The 26,228-nt window shown below is 42.2% G+C and overlaps 1 protein-coding gene across 3 annotated transcripts in view; it reads right to left on the bottom strand.

Moving 5' to 3' along the window:
- The window catches only part of Eip78C (Ecdysone-induced protein 78C), a 141,821-nt gene that overhangs the window by 97,638 nt on the left and 17,955 nt on the right, over positions 1-26,228 (bottom strand). For 2 of the 3 annotated variants that reach the window (XM_069131209.1, XM_069131206.1), the window contains exon 3: positions 23,053-25,791. The exons of the other annotated variant lie outside the window; for it this stretch is intronic. In XM_069131209.1, the coding sequence (XP_068987310.1) occupies positions 23,053-23,335 (283 nt within the window). In that variant the 5' untranslated portion in view covers positions 23,336-25,791. The remainder of the gene's footprint in view (positions 1-23,052; positions 25,792-26,228) is intronic. 3 annotated transcript variants of the gene reach the window in all.

Here is a 26,228-nt window from a genome sequence, read left to right on the forward strand (position 1 = left end):
AAAGAATTAATGGTCAGAAGTAGATGGATGCAAATAGATTTATTTATTTTCTTCGGTTCATCGAGGATATAAATATAAATAACATCGTTGAAGCGTTGCATAACTACAAAAAACAAGAATACCAGATTTCCAACAAGAATAGGCAAGAAATATTTATGTCGCGTTTCCCGATAATTCGTATCATTGAACAATTACCGCGTGCAACTCTCACTTCGAAAGCGAGACCCACAAGTTGCATAGCAATAACAGAACAAACTGTAATATATAACACGATATATCAAGTGTACCAAATATAGCAGCCCGTTAATAAGGTCGCTACGGCAGTAATGGTACTCTTAGATCACAGTGCCAACACGTTCAAACGATACTATTATGCCATTCGAACGTTAATTAACATCTTCGGGAAAATTACCTTTCAAAATAGAACGATGGCCATCTCTTTTATATTTCATACGTTATTCAACATTCGTGAGAATCATCGGTTCCGTGATTTAAAAATTCCTAAACTGGAACGTTCAAAATTGTCAAAATGGAATAGAAGACGCGTTTAACCATTTCCAAACGCTTCTACGTTTCGATAACTGATAACAGGAGAAAATTTAATAGAAAGCTTGGCATTGTCGAACTCGAGCCTCAGTGTAACAGCTTTTCTGTTGACCGGTCGGAAAAATTTAGAGATACGAAAATGTACAGAAAGTACGCGATAAACGATAAAATATATAAATGTGAAAAACGTAGCGGTCGTTACGATATTCACCGAGTGAAACAAAGCTCTTGCTCGATCGTATTCGTAAAAATGTCAGCTTACATAAACATCGACCACTGACTTCAAGCAAACCTTTGCGATCGTCTACGACCCTATAATACCAATTAAGGGTTAATCGTCCAAATCGGAAATTTTATCGCAGCGCACTCTCAAAGTACGCCGTCTATGGGAAAGCTGTACTTTCTCATCAGTCTCAGCTCGATGCTCCAAAAGAGACGAGGAGAAGAGGACTCGCGGTCTCGTCGTGCCTGTACTCGAATTGGCCTTTGCCCGCGGTGAGCACCGTGGATGCCTCGTAATGCTCTATACCAGCAACCGGCGCGTGTATCAGATCTGTGCATACGTGCGCGTATAAGCTGGTCGAAGCTCTCTGTACACGGTTTCTAACCTCTGCCATTTCCCATAGATCCGCGCCAGCCACACCCATGTATCCAACCCAACGAACTCGAGGGATCCCGGAACAAAGAGAAGACGTTCGACTCGCCAACTCGAACCGAGCAAGCTCTTTCCAACTGGCCGTCGAGTGCTACCGGAAATTCAGATAGTTTAGCGAGTATCGCGATACCACTCGAAGCCGAGAGCACTTCCGGTGCTACTTGCAACGATCGCGTCTTTGTAACGAATATACCTATACTCGATACGCGATCTCTGGGGGAATCGTTTGCTTGTTATTCGCAGCAGCTATTTGATACATTTGTTTGAGAGAAATGGTGAACGTGGAGAATGTAAAGAAACAAGGGAACGTAATAAAAAGAAATGACGTACAAGGGACATATACAACGAACACGAAGGATATGTCGGATAATAAAGAATAATGGAGGATATTTCGGAGGAAAGATAGCAGGTTGAGGCGGTAAAATATCTGATTTGAGAAAATCGCGGATAGAAGATAAAGTTTAACACGAAGATAAGAAAGCGTTCCGAAAAAGGGGGAGGGGAGAGAACGAATTAGCGATTCGGAAAAATTTCATTTTCTCTGGAGAGAGATCCGCGAAGGGGAAGGACGAGACGAAAGGAGACGAGGTCCTTCTACGAAGGAAATGTCGTAAAGCGCGTTCCGAAATAACCGTCTAATAATGCAATGCGGAACAAGTTATTCTGGGTAGCCGAGGCCCCTCACTGGGTTAAGCCGAGTGTTTGCCCGCGTTTTGCTTTGCTTCCTTTTGCCTTAGCAGCATAGATTGGGACAGGCCATGGATCACGGCGCGGCGTAAGTTCGCAGACGACGCAGAGGGACACTAATCACGCGCCATCGTGCGCACGCGCGTGCTCACTCGTTTCGACGAATGTATAGGGTGTGACAATTGCGTGCCACCCTCTTAACTACATAGATACGGTAATAGCTTGCCGTTTAGCGTTATTCGACGAGCAAGAGAGTAAGATATATATGACGACAGATTTGTCAGGAATTCTAGTTATTTCGCGGTCGTAAATCCGAATATGCCACGTCTACGGACGTTTACAGTGGAAATTGTAATTTCTTGTAACTTGAAAAACGAGCCTCGATCCATCGTTTTGCGTACGAAGTCTCGTACCTGTATCGATGCTACCAAATCGCAATGACGTCATCTTCGTAAGATTACAAAGAGATCGGGACGCTCGCCTGCGCCGGACGTAAAATCGAAGAACAATCGAGCAAACATGGAACAGCCACGACGATTCGTCTCGAAGGAAAACGATTCTCGGCGGTTCGACGCGCCTGAAATATCAAACTGTTTCCGTGAAACTTGAATTGGTGAACGGGCGTGCAACGATCGCTAGGGGGAAGATGATATCTAGCGAACGCTAGGAGGATTAATTCCGCGTTTTCCCCGCTACGGCCCGTTATCGAGAGAGATCGAGCCGGCTGGCCGGCGCTGTATGCCTCTCGTGGGCGAGCATCGCGTGCGATTCCACGCTGGCACACCGTGTATGAATCCGCGAGTTCCTCGGAGCCGCACGTTCGTGCCCGCGACCGAGCGTGTGTGCACGCTGTGCAAAGATAGAAAGCTTTGCACACCTGCACATCCTTGTTACATAGCGTATAGGGGAAAAGAAGGGAAGGAGAAAAAGGTAAAGGACGGAGAGAATGCGAGACTTGAGAAAGCAAGAAGAAGGGAGAAAGCACGAGAAAGCAAGAAAATAGAATTAGAAAAGAGAGAAACGGGAAGAGAAATGAGGAGAGAGAGGGGCAAATAGTTGCAGGGAAGAGAGTTTAAATGGAAAAAGAAGGCGAAGGAGAGAGAATGCGTTACGTGAGCTTCTCTCCCCAGAGTAAAGGCGGCAAGTGGCTTCTGCATTAGTACAAGATGATACGCTACTGAAATGTACGTTCCTACGGCGTAGAACGAATGGCAGAAATGGGATACCAGGCGTTTCTTAGATGGATACCTTGATGGATTCGCGTTTCCACCGCCGCTAATGTCCAGGATACCTTATACGTCCGCGGGAATCCCTTGGTGCCTGGCCTATCCGGACACTTTAGGCAGAATCAACGAATCGGTTTAAATCCTTCGCTAATAGCAGAAGAAGAGGAAGAAGGAGAAGACGCCGGTAGCTACGAACACCGCTGACTAATCGGCCTTAGGAAACCGTTTGACAAGAAACGGGCTCCAATTACGCGAACCGGAAAACCATCATGAACAAACCCACGTTGCTGGACAACAGATTTATACGCAGCATATCGCGTGCGGCTGTACACTCCCGCTTCTCTGTATAAGCATATGGAAAAGTAAGATGGATTGGAAATATATAATACATAAATATGCGTTAAAAGATTGTCTGTTGATTCGTAATTTATCAAACCTCCCTCGTATTTTCTTCAAATCTGTCGTTTCCCTGATAACCTAAATTAATAATCACGTTGAGGACCAGCGAACCTGCATGTACAAACGACAGTGTATACACGCTGCGCGGCGTAGTTTCTTCAAAGAATTCCAGAAGCGCGTAAAATCTGTTTTAAACTGTGAAAAACCGTTGCAAACGGGGCTGCTGCGTTAGTTGGTGAGCTCGTGTGCCTGCGATCCGCGTTATCGAAGCTGGTATGTGAAACGGTAGGACGATCTTGGAATATTCAGGTGCTGAACGTCCATCGAACCATCTTTCTCACTTTCCGCCTTGCTGTACACTGTGTCCTGGCTCCATATTATTTACGACATTTTCCTTTGAATTCACTTGGGCCGGTTGTGTCGGTCGTAGCCAGCCGTCCATCCGCTCGCCAATGTTCGTTCCGTTTCCGCGTGTTATTTACGACGACGTGTCTCGAGGCGCCATGGACCTCGTCGTGGAAAAAGTCCGCCCCAGCACGAGCCCCGAGCGGCTGGATTGATTTTCTGAATGTATCTTTTCCTGGATCCCTTTACCAGTCGTACGTTACGTATCGTTCAGATCGTTTCGGTTACCGAGAGGGGACGAGGAAATCGGTTGAGACAGCCAGGCTATTAGAGACTAGGTAAGCAAGAAAGAGAAACGATGAGACGAAGACGGATGAGGGGGCAAGAAAGACACGACAGAAAGGGAGTAAAGGAGATGCAAGCTCTTCCGTGTTCGCGCAACCGCTTATGGCTTATACCAAGCGATCGTATATGCATGCCTTGCTGAAAGGCTGCCATGGTAAGGCTGTCTCTTTCCTTACGTAACCATATTAAGGCACCTCGTGGTGACTAGCTTCGTGGCAACGTCACACACACGTCGTGGTTCCACGTCGTCGTAGCCCGTTGTCATAGCCATCGTCGTCGTTAGTCGTCGGACCCGACGTGTACGACTCGACGGGAGCCGCGGGATTTTCTTTTTCCGAACCTCTTAATCACCCGCGACGCGCCACGAGATATCGCCGCGCTGAAAATGGCCACGCGGCAACGCGACGCGTCGTGAAAGTCGCGGATTCACTTAGACCCAGTTGCGTAACGAATTGTCGCCGCGAACACGTGCTAATCCGCGAGAGCTGTTCTTTTCTTGCGATAGACGGATTCTCGTGATTCGCAACCGGCTGGGAACCGATTTAACTTTAACGTTAACTTGCTTGGAGATGAATTTCAATATGAATTTCGATCAAAATCAAAATCGATCGAAATCAAGCAAAACGTAACGTACTCTAAAAATGCAAATGTCTGTTATTGTGTGTATTTCTCACTCTTATCAAAATGTAAAGTTGGATTAAAGTAAGTATAAAAATAAATCCTTTTTAGAAAAATTGTATTCGTGTATGTATCTGATAGGATAACGCGAAATAAAAAAAAATGTTTTATTTGTAAATTTTTATATTTTTTAAATTTTATTAAAATCAATAGAATAATCTTTTAAACGGCCAATACTAATCGCGCTGAGATTTACGTATGTAAACAGAATCGGGCTTTCATCGTTGCGTTTAATAGCTTTGGTTTGTAGCTACGTTTCAGTACTTCGTTGGAATTTTAGATTTTGATAAGAGTTAAGAACGCGTACGATTGTAGATACGTATATTCATAAAGTATGTTGTTTTTCGATCCATCTTACAGCGAATGACGCAGATTTTTATTATAATTAAGATATTAGAATATTCAAACAATGCGTATCAAAACGAATTAATTTATTCAAACGAATTCTATCTAATGAAAAACACACGAGATAGTAATTACGTTATAGGGGAGATAAGTGCCATAATGTAAATGTAAGAATGTGAAAGAAAAATAGTATTGGTGTAGAGACGATGTACGATGATAAAACGGAAACTGAAAGCAATTCAAAGGCGAATTCAAAATAATTAAGAAAGACTACGTCATAGAACGCTATAAAATGTACAAAGCTAGAAAAAAGTATAGAAATTCTCTCTTTTATTTTAGTCTTTGGTTTCTCTGTCCGTATCTTCGATTAAATTATTTTCATGCGCTTTTCTTTTTCATTTATTTTTGCGATTTATTTATTCAGATTACGTGCGTTTCCAATTTATTTATTTACGCTTCTAGTTCATTTACGTACAATTTCCAAACATTTATTTCCGCGTGCACGTAACATCGCGGCTACAAACCACAGAATTTATAAACAAAGCATTGTACGATCGTTAATTATATTTCACAACATTCTTCAAACGAGTTTTTACTTACTCTGTACTCCGAGCTTCTCTGCTATTTTTAAATCCATTAACTTCCATAGCCTTTCAAATTGAATTTGTGTTAAATTACTCGAATCGACGTTTACATATCTTTGCAAACGTTTAAACTGCTAAGGAAGTTATCGAGGGTGCGTACTACGTCGAGATGTTATACCCATGTTGTTTAAAGCTGTTATATAATCTGCTAACGTGTCGTAATCACCTAACTAGTTGGACAGACTCTGAATAATTAATCCGTCCGCGAGTTCTGCGTATCTGTCTCAAAGTCAGCCGGATGAAGTACCTAACACTTTGTCCCTCGATAATACACGATCGTACGATTATTTTCAAAAGGAAAGGAAAGTATTCGAAAAGAGAAACGAAGAAAGTACGACGTATTTGAAACATCTCTGCCTTTACGATAAGTCATCGATGCTTATTTTGCAAGTCGTGGCACGCGAAATCGTTTCACCGATGGAAATAGACAACCGCACGCGTTTAAACGCCCTGTACCGAATCATTGTTAACGTGGTCGCGATCGGTTATCCCTGACAACCAGACGAACCGGTCCGAAACTTTTTCTCCACATAACTTTTCCTCCTGCACACCTTTCCGGCGCGACTTCCTTTCTCTAAATTCGTTCTTCCAATCAGAGCAACAAACCCTCGTTATCCTACGCACGAAATGTCGCGTTGATCAGCAATACGTTGCTCGTTTCAGTAGATAAGGACAGTGCTTATCAGACTATAGGAAGGATATACGCGTAAGTATCGAGATTTATGTAAGGCGTTAGAATTGATTCAGAATCCCAAGAAGGTGATCGATCGATCAAAGTTTTTCAAGTTGTGCTGGATAGCAACCTAAGATTTTGCTTGTATATAAAACTTTGATCCAAGATTTTAAACAGAACGATAGTTCTTCAGGATTTCCATCATTTCCTGATAATATTTGAGACTCGACTCATTCGCTATAAGCGTTCGTAGGTGCAGGAAATAACTATAAATGATGGTGTAGTATAAGTATTTAGTAACGATCGATCGTGCGATCACAAGGAGCAAGATAAAGTGAGCGAGATGCAGAAGAAAAAGGAAACAAGAAGAAGAAGAGGCGGACAAAGAGGACGAAGGTCTGTTCGGTTCGATAATAATGCATCAAGTGCATTGGTCAGTGACCAGCGTCACGACAGGTGCATGATCGACCGTTTTGTAGCTCTCCTCGGCGCGAGCATGCCGCGTATCCCAACGTTTATCGTTTTCTGCATACGACGCGTTCGATCGTTCCGCGAGCGGTGCCTGGTCCTATTTAATACTTAAGCGTTCGTCACGGAAAATGATTAATGGCCAGGGAAATGAGTCATGTGTTTCGGGAACGTGTCGAAAGTACTGTTGCATAATGCATATGCTTACATGATCTTATTGATTGTCGTGGAATTTTTATCAACGTCACTGGCAAAATTACGGCTGATAATATGCCTGTATAGAAATACGATGATAGATACGTTAATACTACGTTACGTGAATTTCGTGTGTCTTCCAAAAATTTGATCCTATGAAAGTCGCCTAATGGATAGTTTTATGTTGTTGTTATTTCTACGTGGAATTAATGCATTTGAATGTTCAATTATCGATTGTTAAAAGTAATTAAATTAAGTTCGCTGGGATTGACAAATGAAAGAGATTTGGATATTGACGTAGTCAGTTGCAATGAAATGAGAAAAGGCAGAAGAAAATTTATAATGTCTTAATTCAATTGGAATAATACTGTCTCGTTTCCTTCTTTTTTCTTTTTTGCAAGCATTCACTGCTGATTCTATGATCTATAATCAGGTAATTAAGCAGTAAATAGAAATCCAAAGCAGCTAGAAGTTGGAAGATGATTAAGCCCACGTTAACGCCAATGCACGAAATTAACCGTAAACCTTAAGTTTCAGCCAAGCGTGGCGTATCAAGAATACCTGATCCGAGAACTACGTGATTCGCCTGTTTGGTTCTTCAGCCATTGTGTACAATAATTTGAACAAGCACGCCTTCTCCTTTGTATTCCAAACGGCCCGTAACCCAGCATCGATAACGCCATGGTTCAAAACGCTTCTATTTATTCCAACTGGAACCGAACCATCCGCTAAAGTTTCTTCCTGCTCCGTGCAATTTCCCCGGTGTACCAGATAACGGTCAGAAAAATCCAATTCATGAACATCGCTCGTTATCTGATGGCTTTCCGTTACAAGGACACGATCCACGTGACTGTCAGGAACGATGTCACAGAACGGACTTTCTCATCGAAATCGGAAACAGGTTTGACTAAGGATCAAGTTAAGCGAAGAAACTAAATAGCAAAGAGAACGTTCGGCGTTTCGATGGATAAGAAAAGAGAAGAGAAGAGAAAGAAAGAGAGAGAGAGAGATTTAGGTTTAGAGATAGAAAAGGAAGATCAGGTAAAGGAAACGATGGTAAAAAAGAAAAAGAAACGACCTGGTGTTAGAATTAGAGTGAGAAAAAGAGGATCCGCGGCGAGATTCGCGTTTCTCGAGCGTCCGTTGAACTCTTTGATACATCAACGTCCGTCAATCGCGAAGAAGCGGAAGAGATGTCCGCCTTGGCTCGGCATCCTGCGAAACCGGAGGTCTTCGACCGTCAAAGTAGACGAGGTGAACGCGGTGCGCGCGAAAACCGGTGATTCGCACGTCCCTCGAATGAACGAATCGCGCAAGTCGCTGGCTTCTTATTCCACGGTGGTCCTCGCACGGAATCCTGAGTTCAATGCCTCTTTGATGAGCCTTCCCTTCTCCTTCGGCGCAACAACCATCGACTCTGCGGCCATCGTCGCGAACAGTCCACCTTTTTCCCCTACCCATCCCTCCCCATACGATTTATCTTGATCCATCGACGAATCGACCGATCAAAAGCTGTCGATTCGCGTCGAATTCATCGTCTGACCGATGATCGTTTACGATCGACCGGCCGACCCACTACGCTGCACGAAAATCACGAGTATGCGTGAACTGTTGCTTCTCCTTCCTCTTCTTCTTCTGCATTTTCTTCGTCGTCCTCTTCTCGATAGAGAATCACGCGTGCTCGTAGGTGAAACTGCGTCGAATAACTTCCCGTTGATAATCATCGTAAGAGAAGGTGGGGCAAATTTATGTGCGTCGACTCGAACTAGCTGCGTGCAGGTGGAAAATCAGCCAGCCTCGACGATAGCGTGCATTATATAACAGCATGGCTATTTTCAAGTGTCGAAGAAATTTACGCGGAAACTATTTTTGTCATTCGATACTGAATGACCAACGTTAATGATCGTATCGTGTTCTTTCTCATATTCTCATGTTATTTATTTCAAAAAATATTAGAGTTGAAGCTGGATTGAGAAAATTAATGAGTACGTCATTAAGACACTTTGAACTTTATAATAGCTGCCATGTGTATCTTCATCTCTAAAATCATGTAGGAACTTTCCTATATTTCTATCTTTTAAATTTTCCCTGTCAAAGATAATTTATGACATTACGTAATTACAGCTACATACATCATCTCCTAATTACCTTTTTTACATTACGAACAACATTATTTAGTGATATTCAACCAATTTAGAAAATGTCAAATTACACGTGACAGCAAGACACATAGTCATCAACCGAATCTCATCTAAAGGTTATCAAACTACGTATCAAGAATAGTCATCGACTATCAAACTGTCGAATCTAAAAAACTATACTTTCACGATATAAAATTAATTACCACTTAGAAGACATAATGAATTTACAAACGTAATCTTTCTGTTGGAAAGACTTCGTGATACAACATGATTAACACATATCGATGCGTTAACACGGTAAGAGACAAGAAATTAATATTAATCGAGCATCAAGCGTTAAGTGAAAAGTAATTACCAGTAAATCTTCTTTAACTGAGACGACTTAATTCAAGCGGACTTTCTCTTTCGTCTGAGATGTTCGACGTGCACAACTTTAGCTCGTAACATCCTGCAGATAACAATCGGAAAGAGGAAGAGAGAGAAAGGGAGAGAATTTATGCGGAGGCAGGTACGAAGTGCGTTCAAGTGGGTGGAAAATCAGGACCAGTGGGTGGTGCAACCGATAACTCACGTCTGATGGCAGGGTCCGAGCGGGGACTCGGCCCTACGATTTTTTCGGAGAACCAAACGTGAGAATTAACTGATAAAGGCGATACGATAGCAGCCGATTTATGACTAATTTGTACGAATAGAAGTTCTTAATTTTGCGCCCCGCAACCTGCTAACATCGGATGTATATGTAACACATAATAACGATATAACTGAGCAACTTTATAAAAATTATCTTGAGAGAAAAATTCAATATTCCTTATAATTTTTACCCTTTATAACATAAACAGTGAGTGCCGTACGGGTAATAAGAAACTAAGTTCTTATCTTACAACGTTACGCGGTCATTGAACTGCGAGCCGAACGTGACAAACGCGAGTTACATACGAGGTAAAGTTTGGTTACGATATTAAATTTAATCTGTAAGATTGAAAATTGCTTGACGATAATTACGTATGGTAGTTTAATATTTTTCAGATATTACGCTATTTCAGTTATACGTAAGTTAAAGAATATAATCGTTAAAAGACAGAACTCCTACGAACGGTAGGAAATATAATCCCATAATATTTTTAATCAGACACAACATTACATGTTTTGAAAATCTTACACAATTTCTGGCGACATCCATATAACAAAAATGATTAGAATTGAAAATCAGAAACGATTCTCCTTACGAAGCAACCTTGACGAGCATGAGGATAAAACGTTGCATCGATTAAACTAAAAGAATTAAACTCATTTCGAATCAGACTTCGGCGAACAACGCTTAGGCGTAATTTTCCAAGAATCATCGGTTCGAAAGAAATCGATGCGACCCAGTGATCGTATCGCGCGTAAAAGCGCGAGTGAATTTGCAATGAAAATACATCGACCCGAAGATTTAACACTAGTGCAAACGCGATCTCGAGGCCACAGGTTACGACGCCCTCACCGCCGATGCCTCGCAACCCCTCGGCGTTCATTCGCGTTCCATTTCACGAAGGCTCAAAACAACGCCTCGAACAGCTGTTTGAAGCTTAAAGGCAAGGTCGCAGCCTTTACGTCTGCGTACGCAATGCCGCCCGTTTCAACGCGTCGCTGAACGCACGTGTGTATACGTACGCATATGCGCAAGCGCGCGTGCGTGCGTGCGCAGATTCGCTACTGTGTGTTAGCGCGCGCATTTGTGCACGCTCACGTGCGAACACGCGAGTACGTGACACGCCGACGAGTGCAGTGCACTCGATGACAGTATGTGGTATCGCAGCCGATACATACACATTTCTCGTCTTATGTGCAAACACCAGATGAAAATAAAACGCAGGAAAAAGTAGAAACATTGAGTAACTGAGATCGAGGATGGGAGGATAGAATTAATAGATTCGATCGAGGATAGGAGGATAGGATTAATAGATTCGATCGAGGATGATGGAGGTAACGTATTATATATTTAATTTGATAAAATAATATTTAATAACTTACTTAATACTATCGATCTCTTCGAAATGGATATAATATTCTAAAAGATATTAAATATGTATCTAGTTTCTAAATATTTGATTTCAATACTTAATACAATTTCATTAACTTTTGTATAATCCACGTTTCTTATCAGCGATATATTCTAAAAAAGAAAAGATGTTTAATGAGACATAAACGTGACAAAGAAGCAACGAGAATAGCACGGTTATTGTATAGCACGATATTGTACGCGATTTTTCATCATCGATATCTTCTACAACACCGAGGAAGATTAAATGACATTTCGCTGCATTTAATTATACGTCGATCTAATCGCCAATTATCGGTGGTATTACATAAGTAAGAAGCCATTTAAACCTTCTAATTTTTGTGAAATTATTTAAATCTTCGAATTTTCGTAAAGTCAACGACACCGTCAACGACTTTAACGTGCATATTGAATTTATCGTTAAATCTAAAAGTCTGACGATAAATTGTGTTCTGTTTGAATCTTTAGACGGAAAAGTCAAGTCGTTTCGAGTGTATACACAGATGACGTTCGCCACTGATCGACCCACGTGTGCGCGCGCACATGCGCGTTACGCACACGCACCCGTGCAGCATGCAGTCCGTAGTGTGCGTACACGGACACGTTTTACTGTCGCAGGGAGAGCCACCGCGCGCCGTACCACCGCACATAACTATAGTTATGCAATCCACCAACTCGTATTCATGGTCAAGGTCTGCGTCCTTACCTTACCGCTAGATACGTGTACGTGCACACACCAGTGCGACGGCTGTGCAAGGAGTTCACGTACGCGGAAAAGAGGGGCGAGGTTGCCGGCGAAAGAATAAGGGCCCGGACGTTATCGAATTCAGACAGAAGCGACGAATAAAGTTGAGCGTCGCTAATAGACCGGTATGCGAAACCGGATCGTCCGGAAACGCTAATAGAGTGGGCGTGATAAAGATAAAAAAAATCTGATTCCGTTCGCTCGTTTCGGGCAAAAGATACGAGTTTCCAGATCGATCTACTCTCGCTATAGTCACTTTTCTTTGATCTTCGCTTCGGGTCTACCGATAAACGCACGTGCAACGGCACTTACACGCTGCTTGGGTATGGAATTTGCATAAGTGCAAAAATTATTCATAATACAAACGAGTTCTTTTCTCCAAACGAGAAAATAAGTACATATTGGCGCGTAGATTTGACGAAGTTATGTGAGTCTTTAACGAGCTTTCTCCGCGCACGAAAATAACAAGCATTATTTTCCTCGGCCGCTTATTTATGTAGAACATTCCGAATGGAAAATATGTAGAGCGAAACGCTGTGGTAATAAAGTTTGCTAAGAGAACACTGGTTGATCGACGATAGACCGAACAACGAAAAGCACGGCCGGTGGTAGCGTGCGACTGCCAGCCAAGAAAGAAAAGGATGCGTAGAGGAAACGTGGTTTCTTTTACCTTTTCATCGGAGTGGCTGAACGCGTACACGGCCGCTAGTGTTGGTGCGCGTGCGCATGTGCACGCGCACTGCCAGTAGGAGGTAATGGTACTGCATGGAGGAAAACGGTAATAACGCAGAAAAGCAGGAGAGGCGGTTGCAGTGATTTAATATAACTGAGTTACAGGAAGTGAATATTATTAGCATTCGCTCACGGTGGACCTATGCACGTACATTTATCTTTCTCATTTCTTGTATATTCGTTCGATGTACATATACTGTAGCTCGATACGCATACAGGGAAATGTGTACTCCAAGTTTACTCAAATACGTACGTGCACACCTGTATACGTGTTATACGCATGTGTGTACGAGACAGGGTGTGCAAGTACGTGCAAAAAAACAAGTGTACAACAGGGAGGACTACAGCGGGTCAGCAAGAAAGGAAATAATCACTCTTCGTGTGCGTTTAACGCGTCAAGGAACGCGTATGCATACGTGTGACGGTACACGACACGTAATATGTGTGATGTAACGTACACAGTGCCTGAAATGCACGTGCGATTACGGCGCGCTTATTTGTGCGCCGAACGAGTTTCGTTGATGCAACGAAATCGCTTCGCGGTAACCACCATTTTACCGTGCCTTTTATCTCGTGAATAACGACCCCATTGCGGGAAGAATCGCCATACTCATGAGGGAATGTAACAGTCTATAGTCTACACTCTACACTCTACACTCTACACTCTACACTCTACACTCCACGGTCTACAGTCTACAATCTACAGTCTGCAGTCTACACAAATAGACAGTTCTGTCGCGTTTAAATATTAGGTCTTTGGGTGCCGGTAAATAACACGAATTTTTGTATACGCAAAGATAATTCGAGTAAAGAATATCGAATTGATCAGCGACTTGAAAATTATAGATATCAGCAAAAATGTATTTTAAGAGTGAAACTTCGATATTCGATGGAGAAAATATTTTAACATCAAAGTAATTTATTAAAGAAGATAACCGTATTGAATTGTTCTTTTTCAGAAGTAAATAAATAAATCAAAAATTTGTAAAAAAATTTAACTTTGTTACAAGTGCTTATACGTTTTTAGCATCAAAGAATTCGCATTAATCACGAGGCACTGCTCCTGCACCAGGAAGTCAGGGTGTACAAGTTCGATCAGATACACACGGAACAGCCGATCTTAATCAATTTCCCTTAATTTTACCGTTGCATGACCACTTGGTACTGTATACTGTATACCTACATAGTAGGCAGTTCAATGGCGTTGCACTGCCAACGCTAACACGACTCTCTTTCTCCTTCTAAAAAGGTCTCTTCTACCTTTACCGTCATTAGCATTGCCATTAGCTAAGTCTTCTACACTGCAAAAAATCTTATCCCTAGCTACTCCGCTACAAACTACCGATTAACATATCATTTAATTATCGGCCGAATTAAAAAAAGAACAACAGGTATCAAATAAATCTTTAATGACCCTTGAAATTATGCAACATTTTCTCTCCTGTTTAGTTGAGAAACCAATTACTTTAAGTTTACGTAACACAATTTTTCCTTACCTCAATGCCAAACCGCAATACTCTATTTAACTAAATTGATTTACTCGAATAGCAATACATCAGAGTTTCCTTAACGTATTGCGAAGAAGAGTGTGCTGCACGCAGCGCTAGACAAAGCACCGAATAGCAAATGGATTGTTAGTTTCCTGGCTGACGACTTGAGAGCGAGTCGCGAGCAACTAGATTGCCGTGCGGCATAATACCGAAGCAAGGAATAAAATTTCTTTTTCAATTACGAGCCGCGAAACTCTCTGTCCGGCCATTATCACCGCGCGTGATACCTCGTTAAAACGTATCCGGAAGGTCAATCGTTTTATAATGCAAAGGGAAAGAGAGGGACGAGAGAGAGAGAGAGAGAGAAAGAAAGCAGGGGATCGGAGATGTATCGCGGTTAGGGTCGATGTATGCATTCTACACGTGGCTGTCTCTGGTCGTAGCTGCGCGTGCACCAATGTTTCGGTGCACCGCGTATCCTATACGCCGTGATTTCATTTTATTCGACGCGTATGTATATGCAGGGAAAAAGAAAGGAAGAGAAAAGGTGCGATAGAAACGCGCGACTCGACCGTGTTGTGTGCTGCTACACACGCACGGTCTCGCGTGCGCGCGCACGCATACATTCGCGCACACGCGCACTGGTAGCATCACTTCACTGATGATATACCCTACCGAGAGTTCATTGCTCTTGAGGTGCAACGGAGAACGACGAGGATTCGCGCGAGAACGTCGGAAAGAGAAGGAGAAACGGAGAGGGAGACGCGAACTGGCATTGGCACGATGGAGAGAGACAAAAACGGAGACGCACAGCACGGAAGACGAAAGGGAACGAGCGAAAGAGACTAACCGATGGTACGAACAAGACACTGTCAAGGAGCTCTGAAAAGTCGAAGGAAGGGCGGAGAAAGACGGACCGAGAAGTATGTATTTACCACACGTCTCGGCGACTTTTAATAATTCACACGCGATTCCCAGCGCACCGTTCCGAGTCAAGACCACACCACTCTCAATGTTTTCGTTTTCTCTGGTCGCACGCACATGTTCGAAGGAAATGGCAAGGCCGGTAGGAAGCGATTGGGTTAAACGCTCTTCTAACGAATGTCCGTCGGCGAGTATCGGTTTCGTGCTAACGTAACGACACGTTACGCTTTATATCCGTACGTGGTCAAACTGCGTGCAGCTCGCGAGACATCGGCTACGATCGTAACCTCGTAAGTACAAACCGCCTCCAGAGCATCTCCCTCGGCTGGTCGATGATAGTAATCGTCGTTAATCACGAGCGAACTGGCATAAAACAATTAAATTCGCGTACCCGACGAGCTCTTATAGGTACTTTTGATAAGTTATACTTCTCAGTTTTCTCAACAGCCGCACCGCCTGTTCTTCGCCTGTGCAATTCCCAAAGCCCAAGATAAATTCACTTTTAAAGCACGCTTCACTTTGAAATATCGAATCATCGGGCGGGACAAATCAAAATGACATTGAATCGATCGAAAAATCGGAAAATATTGGACGCGGACGCTCGTTGAGCGTACCGACTCGAGCTTGTACCGGACACGTACCGGGTGCAATGTACCTGGATGAGTCACACGGTAACAGCGCACACATTCGCGTACGCACATGCGTCTCCACGCGCGATTCGCGCTCGTGTGCGCGCGCGTCTTTCGTCCTTGTCTCTCTCACTCGGTCGCGGCGGCGCGGCGTTCCTCGTTACTCGTAACACGCCAGAAAGAAACGAAGAAACGCGGTAACTTGCGCGCGATACGCGCTACGAACAGAGACGGGGAACGGGGCAACGAGCAAGATGGAAGATAAAAATCCAATCATTTCGACCGGTTTTGCATCGTGCCGACGAGGATAATGGAATACCGCGTCACTTTTTGCCGGTGCACAGAATATTTCCTCGCGTTAATATCCGCGCGTTCTACCCCGGCTCCTCTCCTCGCATCTGCGCCAGGTACGTACCTAATCGTGGTATACACCGCGCATTTGGCGCCCCTTACGTGACTGGCGCCAATCAGGTTAAGCTATTTCTAACTTTCGCGGAAACAAGTTTGATTCGTTTCTTCGTTTTCCTTTTTCCTTTGGGTAATTATGAAGTTTTCGTAATTATGATGTTATTTTCCTTCGTTTAGTGAGAAAATTTGCTAACTAAACTATTCGCAACTATTTGTAATTGTAAATACTTAATGTTACAGCGTAATATATAACTGCATCCAATAAATTTAATAGGATATCGTAATAAGTCAATAAGCATAGAAAATTCATATAGCATACAAATAATATAAGAAGCTAAAAACATATTACAGTTAGCTATAACTTATAACATGTCTCATATATTCAACAAGTTAAAAATCGGGACGGCGATTACAAGTGTTTATTCCTTTAACGTAGATAATTAAAAGCATATTTTATGTAATTGTCACTGATGTTAACTAACCATAGAGTCAAATACCAATTGACCAGTAGAAACGAATGGATAAAAGTCACAGAATTATGTAAACACGTGAAACTACGTATGTGTCAAAAACTGGTATCTATAAGGCTTCAGGGCAAGGAAATGATGCGATAACCTGTCGAATGCGGATAGAAAGCTCAATTCGTACGAGACGAACAAATTAGTCCCGCGGAAATTATTTTTAGACACAGAAACTAGCATAGTGGTAGTTTCAGACTGACTCGATTAAAAGCGAGTACACGAGTCAGCTTTCGTCGCCCTTTTCCTTCTTGACAAGCAAAATATAGCTTTAGAAAAACACGGTTCGCCACGAAACAACATGTGTGCGATCGTTTCGAATTCTTATGGCAACCATAAATTTTAACGAGATTCTGTCACTTTTTCTACAGGAAAACTGGATTATATCAAAGGATAAGCGACGAGTATACGGGCGTGTAAAAAATCCGGAAACGTATCGAAAAGGTGAACGCCATACGAAGACAAGAAACGAGTATCTGGTTGCATGAATATTAATAAAGCACGTTAACTCGACACACGACTCTGTCGTGCTTATATTACACTCGGAAGTATCCGGCAATTATTCAAAACCAATGACCACGTTGAAGAGATCCTTCTGAGTAGCCGGCCATTTGTATGAGAGTTCGACGTTTTGAACGATCAAGCGCGTGAAATAAAAAATGCAATTTTTTTCAAATACCTGACAGCTTTTAAACTTTGTCTCCCAAGAGATGTTTTAGACGCTAGAACGTTTTTCAAGAATAATCATTTGTCTAAGATGTTCTGTAATTATGTAAGCTTGGAACTGTTACATTACTATAGTATATGGATTTAAGAGTATATCATTTCGATCAAAGATTGCTTTCTCTCGTCGAAATAAATTAAATTCATCGACACATATGCATTTTAAAGGTGATTGTGAAAGAAAACATAGGAAAAGATTGGGAAAAATTTTGAACAGAGAAGAACGTTTCCTTAATATTTATATGTTTTACATTTTTAATACAAATATCGTCGCAGAATTTCCAAATTTAATCTTACGTATCAACACATGTACAATTCCTTACTCTTAATTAATTAACATAAACTCGACTCATACTAATTATCATCAACTTACTTAAATTTCCAAGAAATATTGTATAACAGTAATTTACACGCAAATGTCTCCATCGTGAGATCCTTGGGTTTAGCAAGATGGTTCTATCGAGTCCACGAGAATTTATTAAGCAGTTAAAAATAAATGACAAAAAGATGAAAAAAGGAAGAGGAGTGAAAAGATGGAATGAGAAAGAAGGCGGTCAAAGAAGCACATCGAGAGACTGCTAAAACGGTGTTGCGTAATCCTTTGGATTTAGTTTACTTTCGTCGGAGTCGATGCCACGCACGTAGCGTGACCGTGGCACTGAACCAGCGGCACGAACTTTCTCGTGGCCTTCGTTCCAGGAAGACGATTTACGTGACATGAACAGGACGCCAATGACTGCGAACGGTCATCGACGGTCCGAGCATCGCCTCTCCATTCGTCAGATCGTCGTGAATACATGTCGATTTCGAATCGATTATCGCTGTCGAACCTAGAGGAATCGAGTCCTAGTGAAACGAATTTTTTAGAATGCGATGATACAAGCATTGCGCAATGACATAAAAATAGAAAAGATATATATATCGAAGCTAGGTGTAACTAATAGTTTTCCGCTCTATCATAGATCACTTTTCTAATCTCCTGTTCCATCTACCAGTTTTTTATATAACCTTGTATTCTTATGTTTCTTCCAGAGAGGAAAATTCTTTTCTTTCTATTTTAGCGCAAGTGATTTATCCATAAGAATTTATTTAGCAACCTTAAATCGATATGACTTGCTACAAGTTCTTTCTTATAAAGACAATTTATTTAAGAGCAACAACCGAATGATAGTGAATCTTCGCAGAGATGTACGAAATTGTTAATAGATCGAGGATGTTTGTGTAAATATTGTTAGAAACATAAGTAAAACAACGTTTGTTTCGAAACAAGACAAAAGGATTTGTTTTATTCACGAAGGGTAGCGTACTCTTGATAGTTTATATATTTTTGCATATTACCCGTACAATGTGCAGTTTTGCATCTTTATGTTATAAACGTACAACTATTCACAGAGTAATTTAATTTACGACGATAGATAACAATTTCTTATATGTGAAAATTTACGTCGCTCCATTCCCACTTTCTTTACATCAATTCTACAATTACCTCGCAATACAATGATCGATAGATAGCCACGCAAAATATCGTACACAGAGCGAAGAAAACTTTTCTGCCTCATAATTCACCATCAGTCAATAAAACTCAATCACTCCATCAAATAAACAGGCAGGAAAAGAGATCTATCAAACAGACGAACATTAATATCATCCGTTCTATTCTACTTCCCTTCGAACACCACCAAACCCTCAGGTGCCAAGCTTCGTTTGACTTTTAACAAAACCCAAGATGCTGCTTTCGTTCTCGCGAGCAGTTCGCAACGATTTAAAAAGAATACCGTGGGATGATTAAGCGAACTGTCGATCCTCAACGAAAGTTCGTTGTTTTTAAAGTGCCTGGTGAACCTTCTTGCAAAGTTTGAGCGAGAAAAAATTGCGTGAACGACAGCGGAGCGGGCGAATTATGCGGATGGACGTGCGCAAAGGTAAACTGCGTCATCGTGCTTTCACGAGAATTCCCTTGGACCCTAGCGGGATGACAGGTCGAGAAATATTCAGGAGTCTGTTCCTTGAGCATCAAGAAAGTTATCGACAGCGGATGACACGAGCGTAGAAGCATCGAGGAAAAAGGAAATTCCTCGCGACGATTCGTCGCGTACTAACGCATCTCCCTTCAGGGAACTGTTCTGAATAGATTCAGCCGTGACAGACCTTGACCGCATCGAGATTGAAATTCAAAGTTGGATTTTCGGGAACCATCGTATCAAATCGACACCACAGTCCTTTTAGACGAATGTATAATTTAAATGGCGACTTCCACAGTGGTCCTCGACATCTCTCGACGCTTCTCATGGTTAACGAAAAGGTAGTTACCTAGTGATGTTGAAAGAATCGCGGTCTGATCGTATTAGACACTGGATATAGTATCTCTTCTCTTGAGAATTTTAATAGCTTCTGATAGTAGTTTTCGATATTTTGGGACGCGAATAGCAAAGTTCATAACGTTATCGTTAGACTGCGGGTTTCTATGGATTTATGAAGGATTAAAAGATAAGTGTAACATACAGACGTACGTAAAACATTTAAAGCATTTTAATCTCGTTAATATTGGAAACTATGCTTGGATTTCGTTTCTCTAGCTGTGTTTATAAAAGTTTCCACTTGCATAAACACAATGGGGTTGGATGATTAGAGTATTTACGATGCACGAGAAATATATCTAAAAATTGATCGCATTATAAAAATCAAACCACGGTCCTGTATTGGCTAAACATTAGCGTAATTAACATTTGAACGTATATAGCATTTCATTCGATAATGCATATCCCTAAATTGTTCTAATGCTGATCTCGTTGTCGCGATGTCTCAACTTTTGATTGTCACATAAGGGTAGATGCATGTAACTCGTATTATTCCTTCAAAGTGTCACGTCTCAGGTTGTTTGAAACTTTACGCAGCTTGTCCTCGGTCGGTTATATGTCGGATGACGCGCAAGAAATTTGAATCGTTTGCAAACGACCAGACAAACGTATTATTTCCTCGGAATATTTTATATCGCTTTTATAACAAGTTCTCTCGGCTTTCAATCTATTCGTTCTAAATATAAGTTTATTAGGTGATTACAACGCTTTTGTCCTAGTAAATGCTTAGTTCGGTTATAAAGCCAATGTTTACAGACACTTTAAAATCGACTATCTTCTATCAAACCAACGAAATACGTGCGTTTCGAAGTACAAATATTTCCAAATATTATCCACCTCGTTCGATATTTACGATTATATCTAAAATAAAATAACTCTAAGAAAATAACAATCGTCTTTCTCTGATTCTAATAAATTTTTTCCTAAAAAATGTTAGATACAATCGAACAGCCGGTGCAGCTTTCTCTTCTGCCCCTTTCGCCACGACGACGCTGATCGGTACGATTTTCGCATTTTCCCAAGCGAAGATGTTCGCGGCAAAAGGGCAACGAATCTGCATTATACGAGACCCTAATTGTAAGAAGAAAACGTGTATCTCTCTACCGTGCACTGTTGATTCGCGAGTGAAATGTCAGCCCCCGTTCTCTTTGCAAATAGAGAGCGGCAAAGAGAGAAGGAAAGAGAGAAAGAGAAAAGGAGAGCCGGGGGTTGGGCTGGATTCACAAGGAGGATCGTACGAAACCAGTTTTCGATCCGATATTTCCTTCAGACAATGGGAACGCTCGAAGAAAACTCAATTGAAAGAGAAATCGGTAGGACGGTGGTAGCCAACCAGAGCTTCGTGGATTTATATTGTAGCCTGATAGCATTGTGATCGCCTCGAAACGAATCGCGAATATTGCAAACCACTCGGCGACCTTTCCAATTTGTATCGTAACCTTTACAGAGCCATCTAAGAAGAGGGAACGATGGAAGCGACAGATAAACATGGCGAATCAGAATTGTAAAATAAGCAACGGTATTATTAAAACAATTGAAAGTTTCGTGAGGGCCAAGAGATATCAATGTCGGTCTCGAGTCTTCTTCGTTTGGGAGAGTTTCGAACGAACGCTTCTATCCTGACGTGTTCTCTTTGCTACTGGGACAAATGTTTAAATTACGAGACTTTGGATCCAACTTTAATCGTCAATGAGATAAGTGTTTGTTCTGTGAGACTTACATATTATCGACAATGAGTAGGAATTCAAGATAGATAAAACCAATTTCCCTCGCGTGTAATATTCTCCAGATCCTCGTTTAAGATTGAGAGATCGCGGTCGAGACCAACCAAGTAAAATATTTCAAGACGTTTCAAGTAATTTCAGACGCAAGTGTCATAAATTCAATGGAAATGAACACATAAATACGATACGGACGTTAGCGATCTTCTATGGATATAGAGCGATATAAATCATCTGCTGAACAACAATACACTGAAATAGCCTGTAAAAAAGTAACGTCTAAATCGCTTTGAAGCAACAGCGTATAAGTTGGTCAGCTTTTTTACCTGTACGATCATGGACCGTAAAATTGAATCAATCAATTACAACTTTCATCATCGCGTAATGAAATGCCAGGTACGCGAGCGACGCGCCAATTTTTTCCTCCGCTCGCTTTCATAACGCCCATATCCACGCGGCGTTACTAAACCGTGCGAGAAACCGTAACAAAGGCACGCGTCTTGCAAAACATCATCGCTTAAACTTTAAACAATGCTTCTCCTTTCAACGGCATACCATAAAATATCACCGGATAACAATATCGTAACGTAAATTCATTCTATTTTTATAGTTCGTACTTCGACTAGGAGGTGATTGTACGTGAAAAGGATAAGTCAAAAACAATTTTACGATTAAATCTTTTCGTACAATGTTTCTCGATTTATTTAAACACATAGAATCACACACCTTCTTGCCGATTGTATCGCGATCGCCGTACGAAATAACGAAACGGCTATATACGGTTGTTCACGGAAACATCTGAACATTTGCAGAATCCTTTTACGAATATATCGCGTGTACTGTATGAAATATTTTGCAGTTTTATCGACATCGTAACGACGCTCGACGAAATTTGAAATTTAAAAATGTACATAGAAACTGCAACATAGTCGACGGCTACATAGCTACGTATTTCACAGAGATCATAAAACAAGCAATTGTTCAGTAGATAAGCCTTAAAATTTAGTGCGTCCATTTCTAACGCTTACTATATGTTCAAAATCGTTGCTTATACGGTATATACTAATTTTTGACTAAATATACGTTTAGAGTAAATACGTCTATCGTAGCTCGTACGCACATTTTCAAATTGACTTCAAATTTTACCGATATAATCGTGATAGTCGCACATCGGTGCCAATGAAATTGCAAAATATTTTCTCCAACACGTGCGACATATACATAAAAATCGTCTACGCTGAATATTTAAATACCTTCGTGAGTCGCTACGTGTTAAAACCTAGCAATCGAATGACAGGGGTAACAGAAGTGGATTTAAAAGATTACGAAACGTCCGAGGAAATAAAACACGACAGAAAAGCAAACAGAAAATTGAGATGGGAAAAAAAAGAAAAAAAAAAAGGAAAATGAAACAAACCTTGCTTAATGACGATGCCAGGGGGCACTTGGACAATCGGTAGGGCGGCGTTCGGAGGATTTACAGGGATGCTGGCTGGTGTTCCAGGTGGAGGCGATGCGCTGGCGCTACCAACGGAACCGGGATCGCTGAAGCCTTGGGTGCTGTTCTCCTCTGGTCCGTCGAAGAAGCTCAGATTGAATTCACTACCAGCGTCGAACGACACTTCCGGTGTAAGGGTGTCTGGCGCCGGGGCGCTACCCAGACCCGCGCTCAGCGACTGATCGATTTTGAAAACGTCCATTGTACGAAGAGGTAATGGTGATAATGACGTCGGTGATCGCGCACCTCGGTACCAACTGCGGTCACCATTCGCGTACTCGACTCGCTACGTGACTCGATTCGCGTCCGGCTCGGTGTTCATCACTTTTCTATGTCGAGATTTATAGGAGACCCTTTTTTCTTTATGCTTGCTATATGTCTCTGTAATTATTCTTTGCCTCTTCCTTCTTCGTACGCTCAAGTACGTAACCACTGTATCACGCTATCGCTATGAAATATTATTCTCGATCAAGGATTAGACGCGAGAGCGCCGTTCTTAAGATCGACGAAGAACTGAGAATCGAACCGATCCTCGTACGAAGATGTTTCTCGTTTAACGAATCGAGGAGGTGTCACTGCTGATTTATAAACATGTATCCTGCGTTCAGAACTCCAAGTTTCGTCGCACGACGAAGAAACGGAACACAGCAACGAAACGGTCTTTAGGAGGTTCGCGAATCGCGCGTCACCTTCGTGCCCACCGGATATTCACTGGTGTATCACCAGCGGAACGAATAGTGCGCGAAACGACACACATCTATGCTCTTTATCCCCGTGATATCTTTTCGTTCAATCCCTTGAGCACACGCAGTAAGAAAAAAAAGAGAAAAAAAGAAAGAACGAAAAAAGCGAAAAGTACCTGAACGAGGCACTCCGCGTTTCTACGAATTCCTTGATCCTCGTCGAATGCAGCGTCGGTGCAACTTTTCCCGATCCACTCGCTCGGCTTTCCTCCAAACAGCGTGTTACCTGGAAACTTTACGCGCGAACGATCGTCGAGCACATCTCGTTTTCTCGCGGACCGATTCACCAACGGTGGAACGTCGAGGACAGGCACGGAAATGACGAGGAAGACGAAGAAGACGACGAAAAAGACGAAGAGGGCGAAAAGGACGACGTTTTCGCAAGAAGATCGTCAGGTTTCGCGATGCTACGGTTTCGAGAAAGCATTCCTCTCGAACGGAGCTCTCGAGAGCGGTTGAACCGAGGTCACTGGCCGTTACTCCTCAGGCAGATTCTCAATGAAGCTGTCCGCAGGCAACTGACGAACAATTTTGGCACGTCCACGGCTTGGCCAGAGAGCGCGTTTTATCTGTTAATCTCTCTCCTTCAAAGCGCCTTCGAACACATTATGCGTTGCTCCCGTTCATACGATTCTCGTTATTCTCCAGACACTGGCGGCCGGGGGCAATGCTTTTCGGTAGCCTTGAGCAGCCTATTATTCAATCTGATACGATTACGCGCGGATGCTTTATTACGCTCGCCGTGACACGTTTCTATTTTCTCCCGATCCTTATCGGCGAGTTCAATCCGACTCGTCACGAATTTCACCGATTCAACAACTTTACGTCTTGATATGCTCCAAGAGAAACTTATATGGATTTATTATATACAACGTACATGTATCTTCTTTGCGTCTATCCCAGCGCGTTGTTTGCCACTAGCCGAGCAACAGGCTACTCTCTGCTCTTTACTCTTTACTCGAGCAGACGATCGATGATGGTACTCGCGGCTGGTTAAAACCGGAACAAACGCGAGACTGAAAGAAAATATGAGAAAAATGAAAGACGTGGTTCGTTCGAGATGAAAATGTTAAATGAACGAAGTCGAAGAACTGTGGATCACAAAATGTGTGTGTTTGGATTCATAGAAGGTTGTTGATCGCGCAAGATTCAATTTCTTTTCCTTTATTTTTTTTCTTTCTCTCCACGATCCTTTTTCCCGTGTCAACGCGAAAGCAAACAACTACGAAGCACCTGGCAGCGGTTGCACGAACAAACGGGGAAAAAAATCCGCACTTCACTGGCACCGTGTCACAACAGGAAGAGAAGACCTTTCTCGTTAGCTATCTGGTTGCCCGAGGGCTGCGAAAATCCGTGGGATCGCGATCTTCGACAGGGTTCAGCATTGTTTGAAAAGACGCTCGGTATCGTCTTCGTGCGAGGGCATGTTCTCATCGACATCGTTATTTTCCCTTCTAGCTCTCTCCCTCTCTCTCTCTCTCTTTCTCTCTCCCCGGGTTTCCGCTTCGAAATAAAAACGATGCGAGGGTTCAACCCATTATCTTTCCTTTTTGGTTGAGATCGAGAGATCATTCGCTGCTTTCGCTTTCCTTTTCCGCTCTTCTGCTTCTCTCTCTCTCTCTCTCTCTCTCTCTCTCTCTCTCTCTCTCACCCTGACTTTTTTTCTATCTTTGTGTTACCCTTATGTTTATATATATATATATATATTTTTTCTCCGTCCTTTTCTTCCTTCCTCTCCGCGTATTTTCTCTTCCTTCTTTATATTTTGTTCGTTTCTCTCTGAGTTTCACTTTATTTGCCACGTTGCACAACGGAACTATCTAGGGGGAAAACTTTTTTCGGGTAACGCAAGCACGGCCTTTTCCACCGATTTTCAGTGGGTCTGTGGTCCCCTGGCTTTTCACGTGATCCATCGCTGAAAAGACAAATCAAAACGAAACGAAAATCAGAAACCAAGGGAAAACCACGACTTCGAACGCGATCAACAAAAGAAGAAACTGTTATTCGTTCTCTCTGTTATTCGTCTCTCTGGCCAGACGTATAAATAAACTGGAAGTTCGAGCATGCGCGATCGATCTCGTTCTACCTTGCTCGATTTCCCCGATCTCCTAAGGTTTTCGCGGACAAACGAGTCGTCGCTACGTACAAACACGCGAAGGAATGCTTCCGCCACGAGATCAAAGCTCATCGAACGGTATCGATAATCGTGTTGCAAGTGGAATCAACGAAACTAAGAGCAAGTCGCGCTTCTCTCGGAATAATCTTTCGATTATTGATCGATCGGTAAAGTTTGACCCGACCATGGTCGATAGCCGAATATATTAGCGTTTTTATTCTTTTCCAAAACGTTTC

This window comes from Bombus flavifrons, chromosome 2, assembly GCF_040668555.2.
Source record: "Bombus flavifrons isolate JBK064 chromosome 2, iyBomFlav1_principal, whole genome shotgun sequence".
Lineage (NCBI taxonomy): Eukaryota > Metazoa > Arthropoda > Insecta > Hymenoptera > Apidae > Bombus > Bombus flavifrons.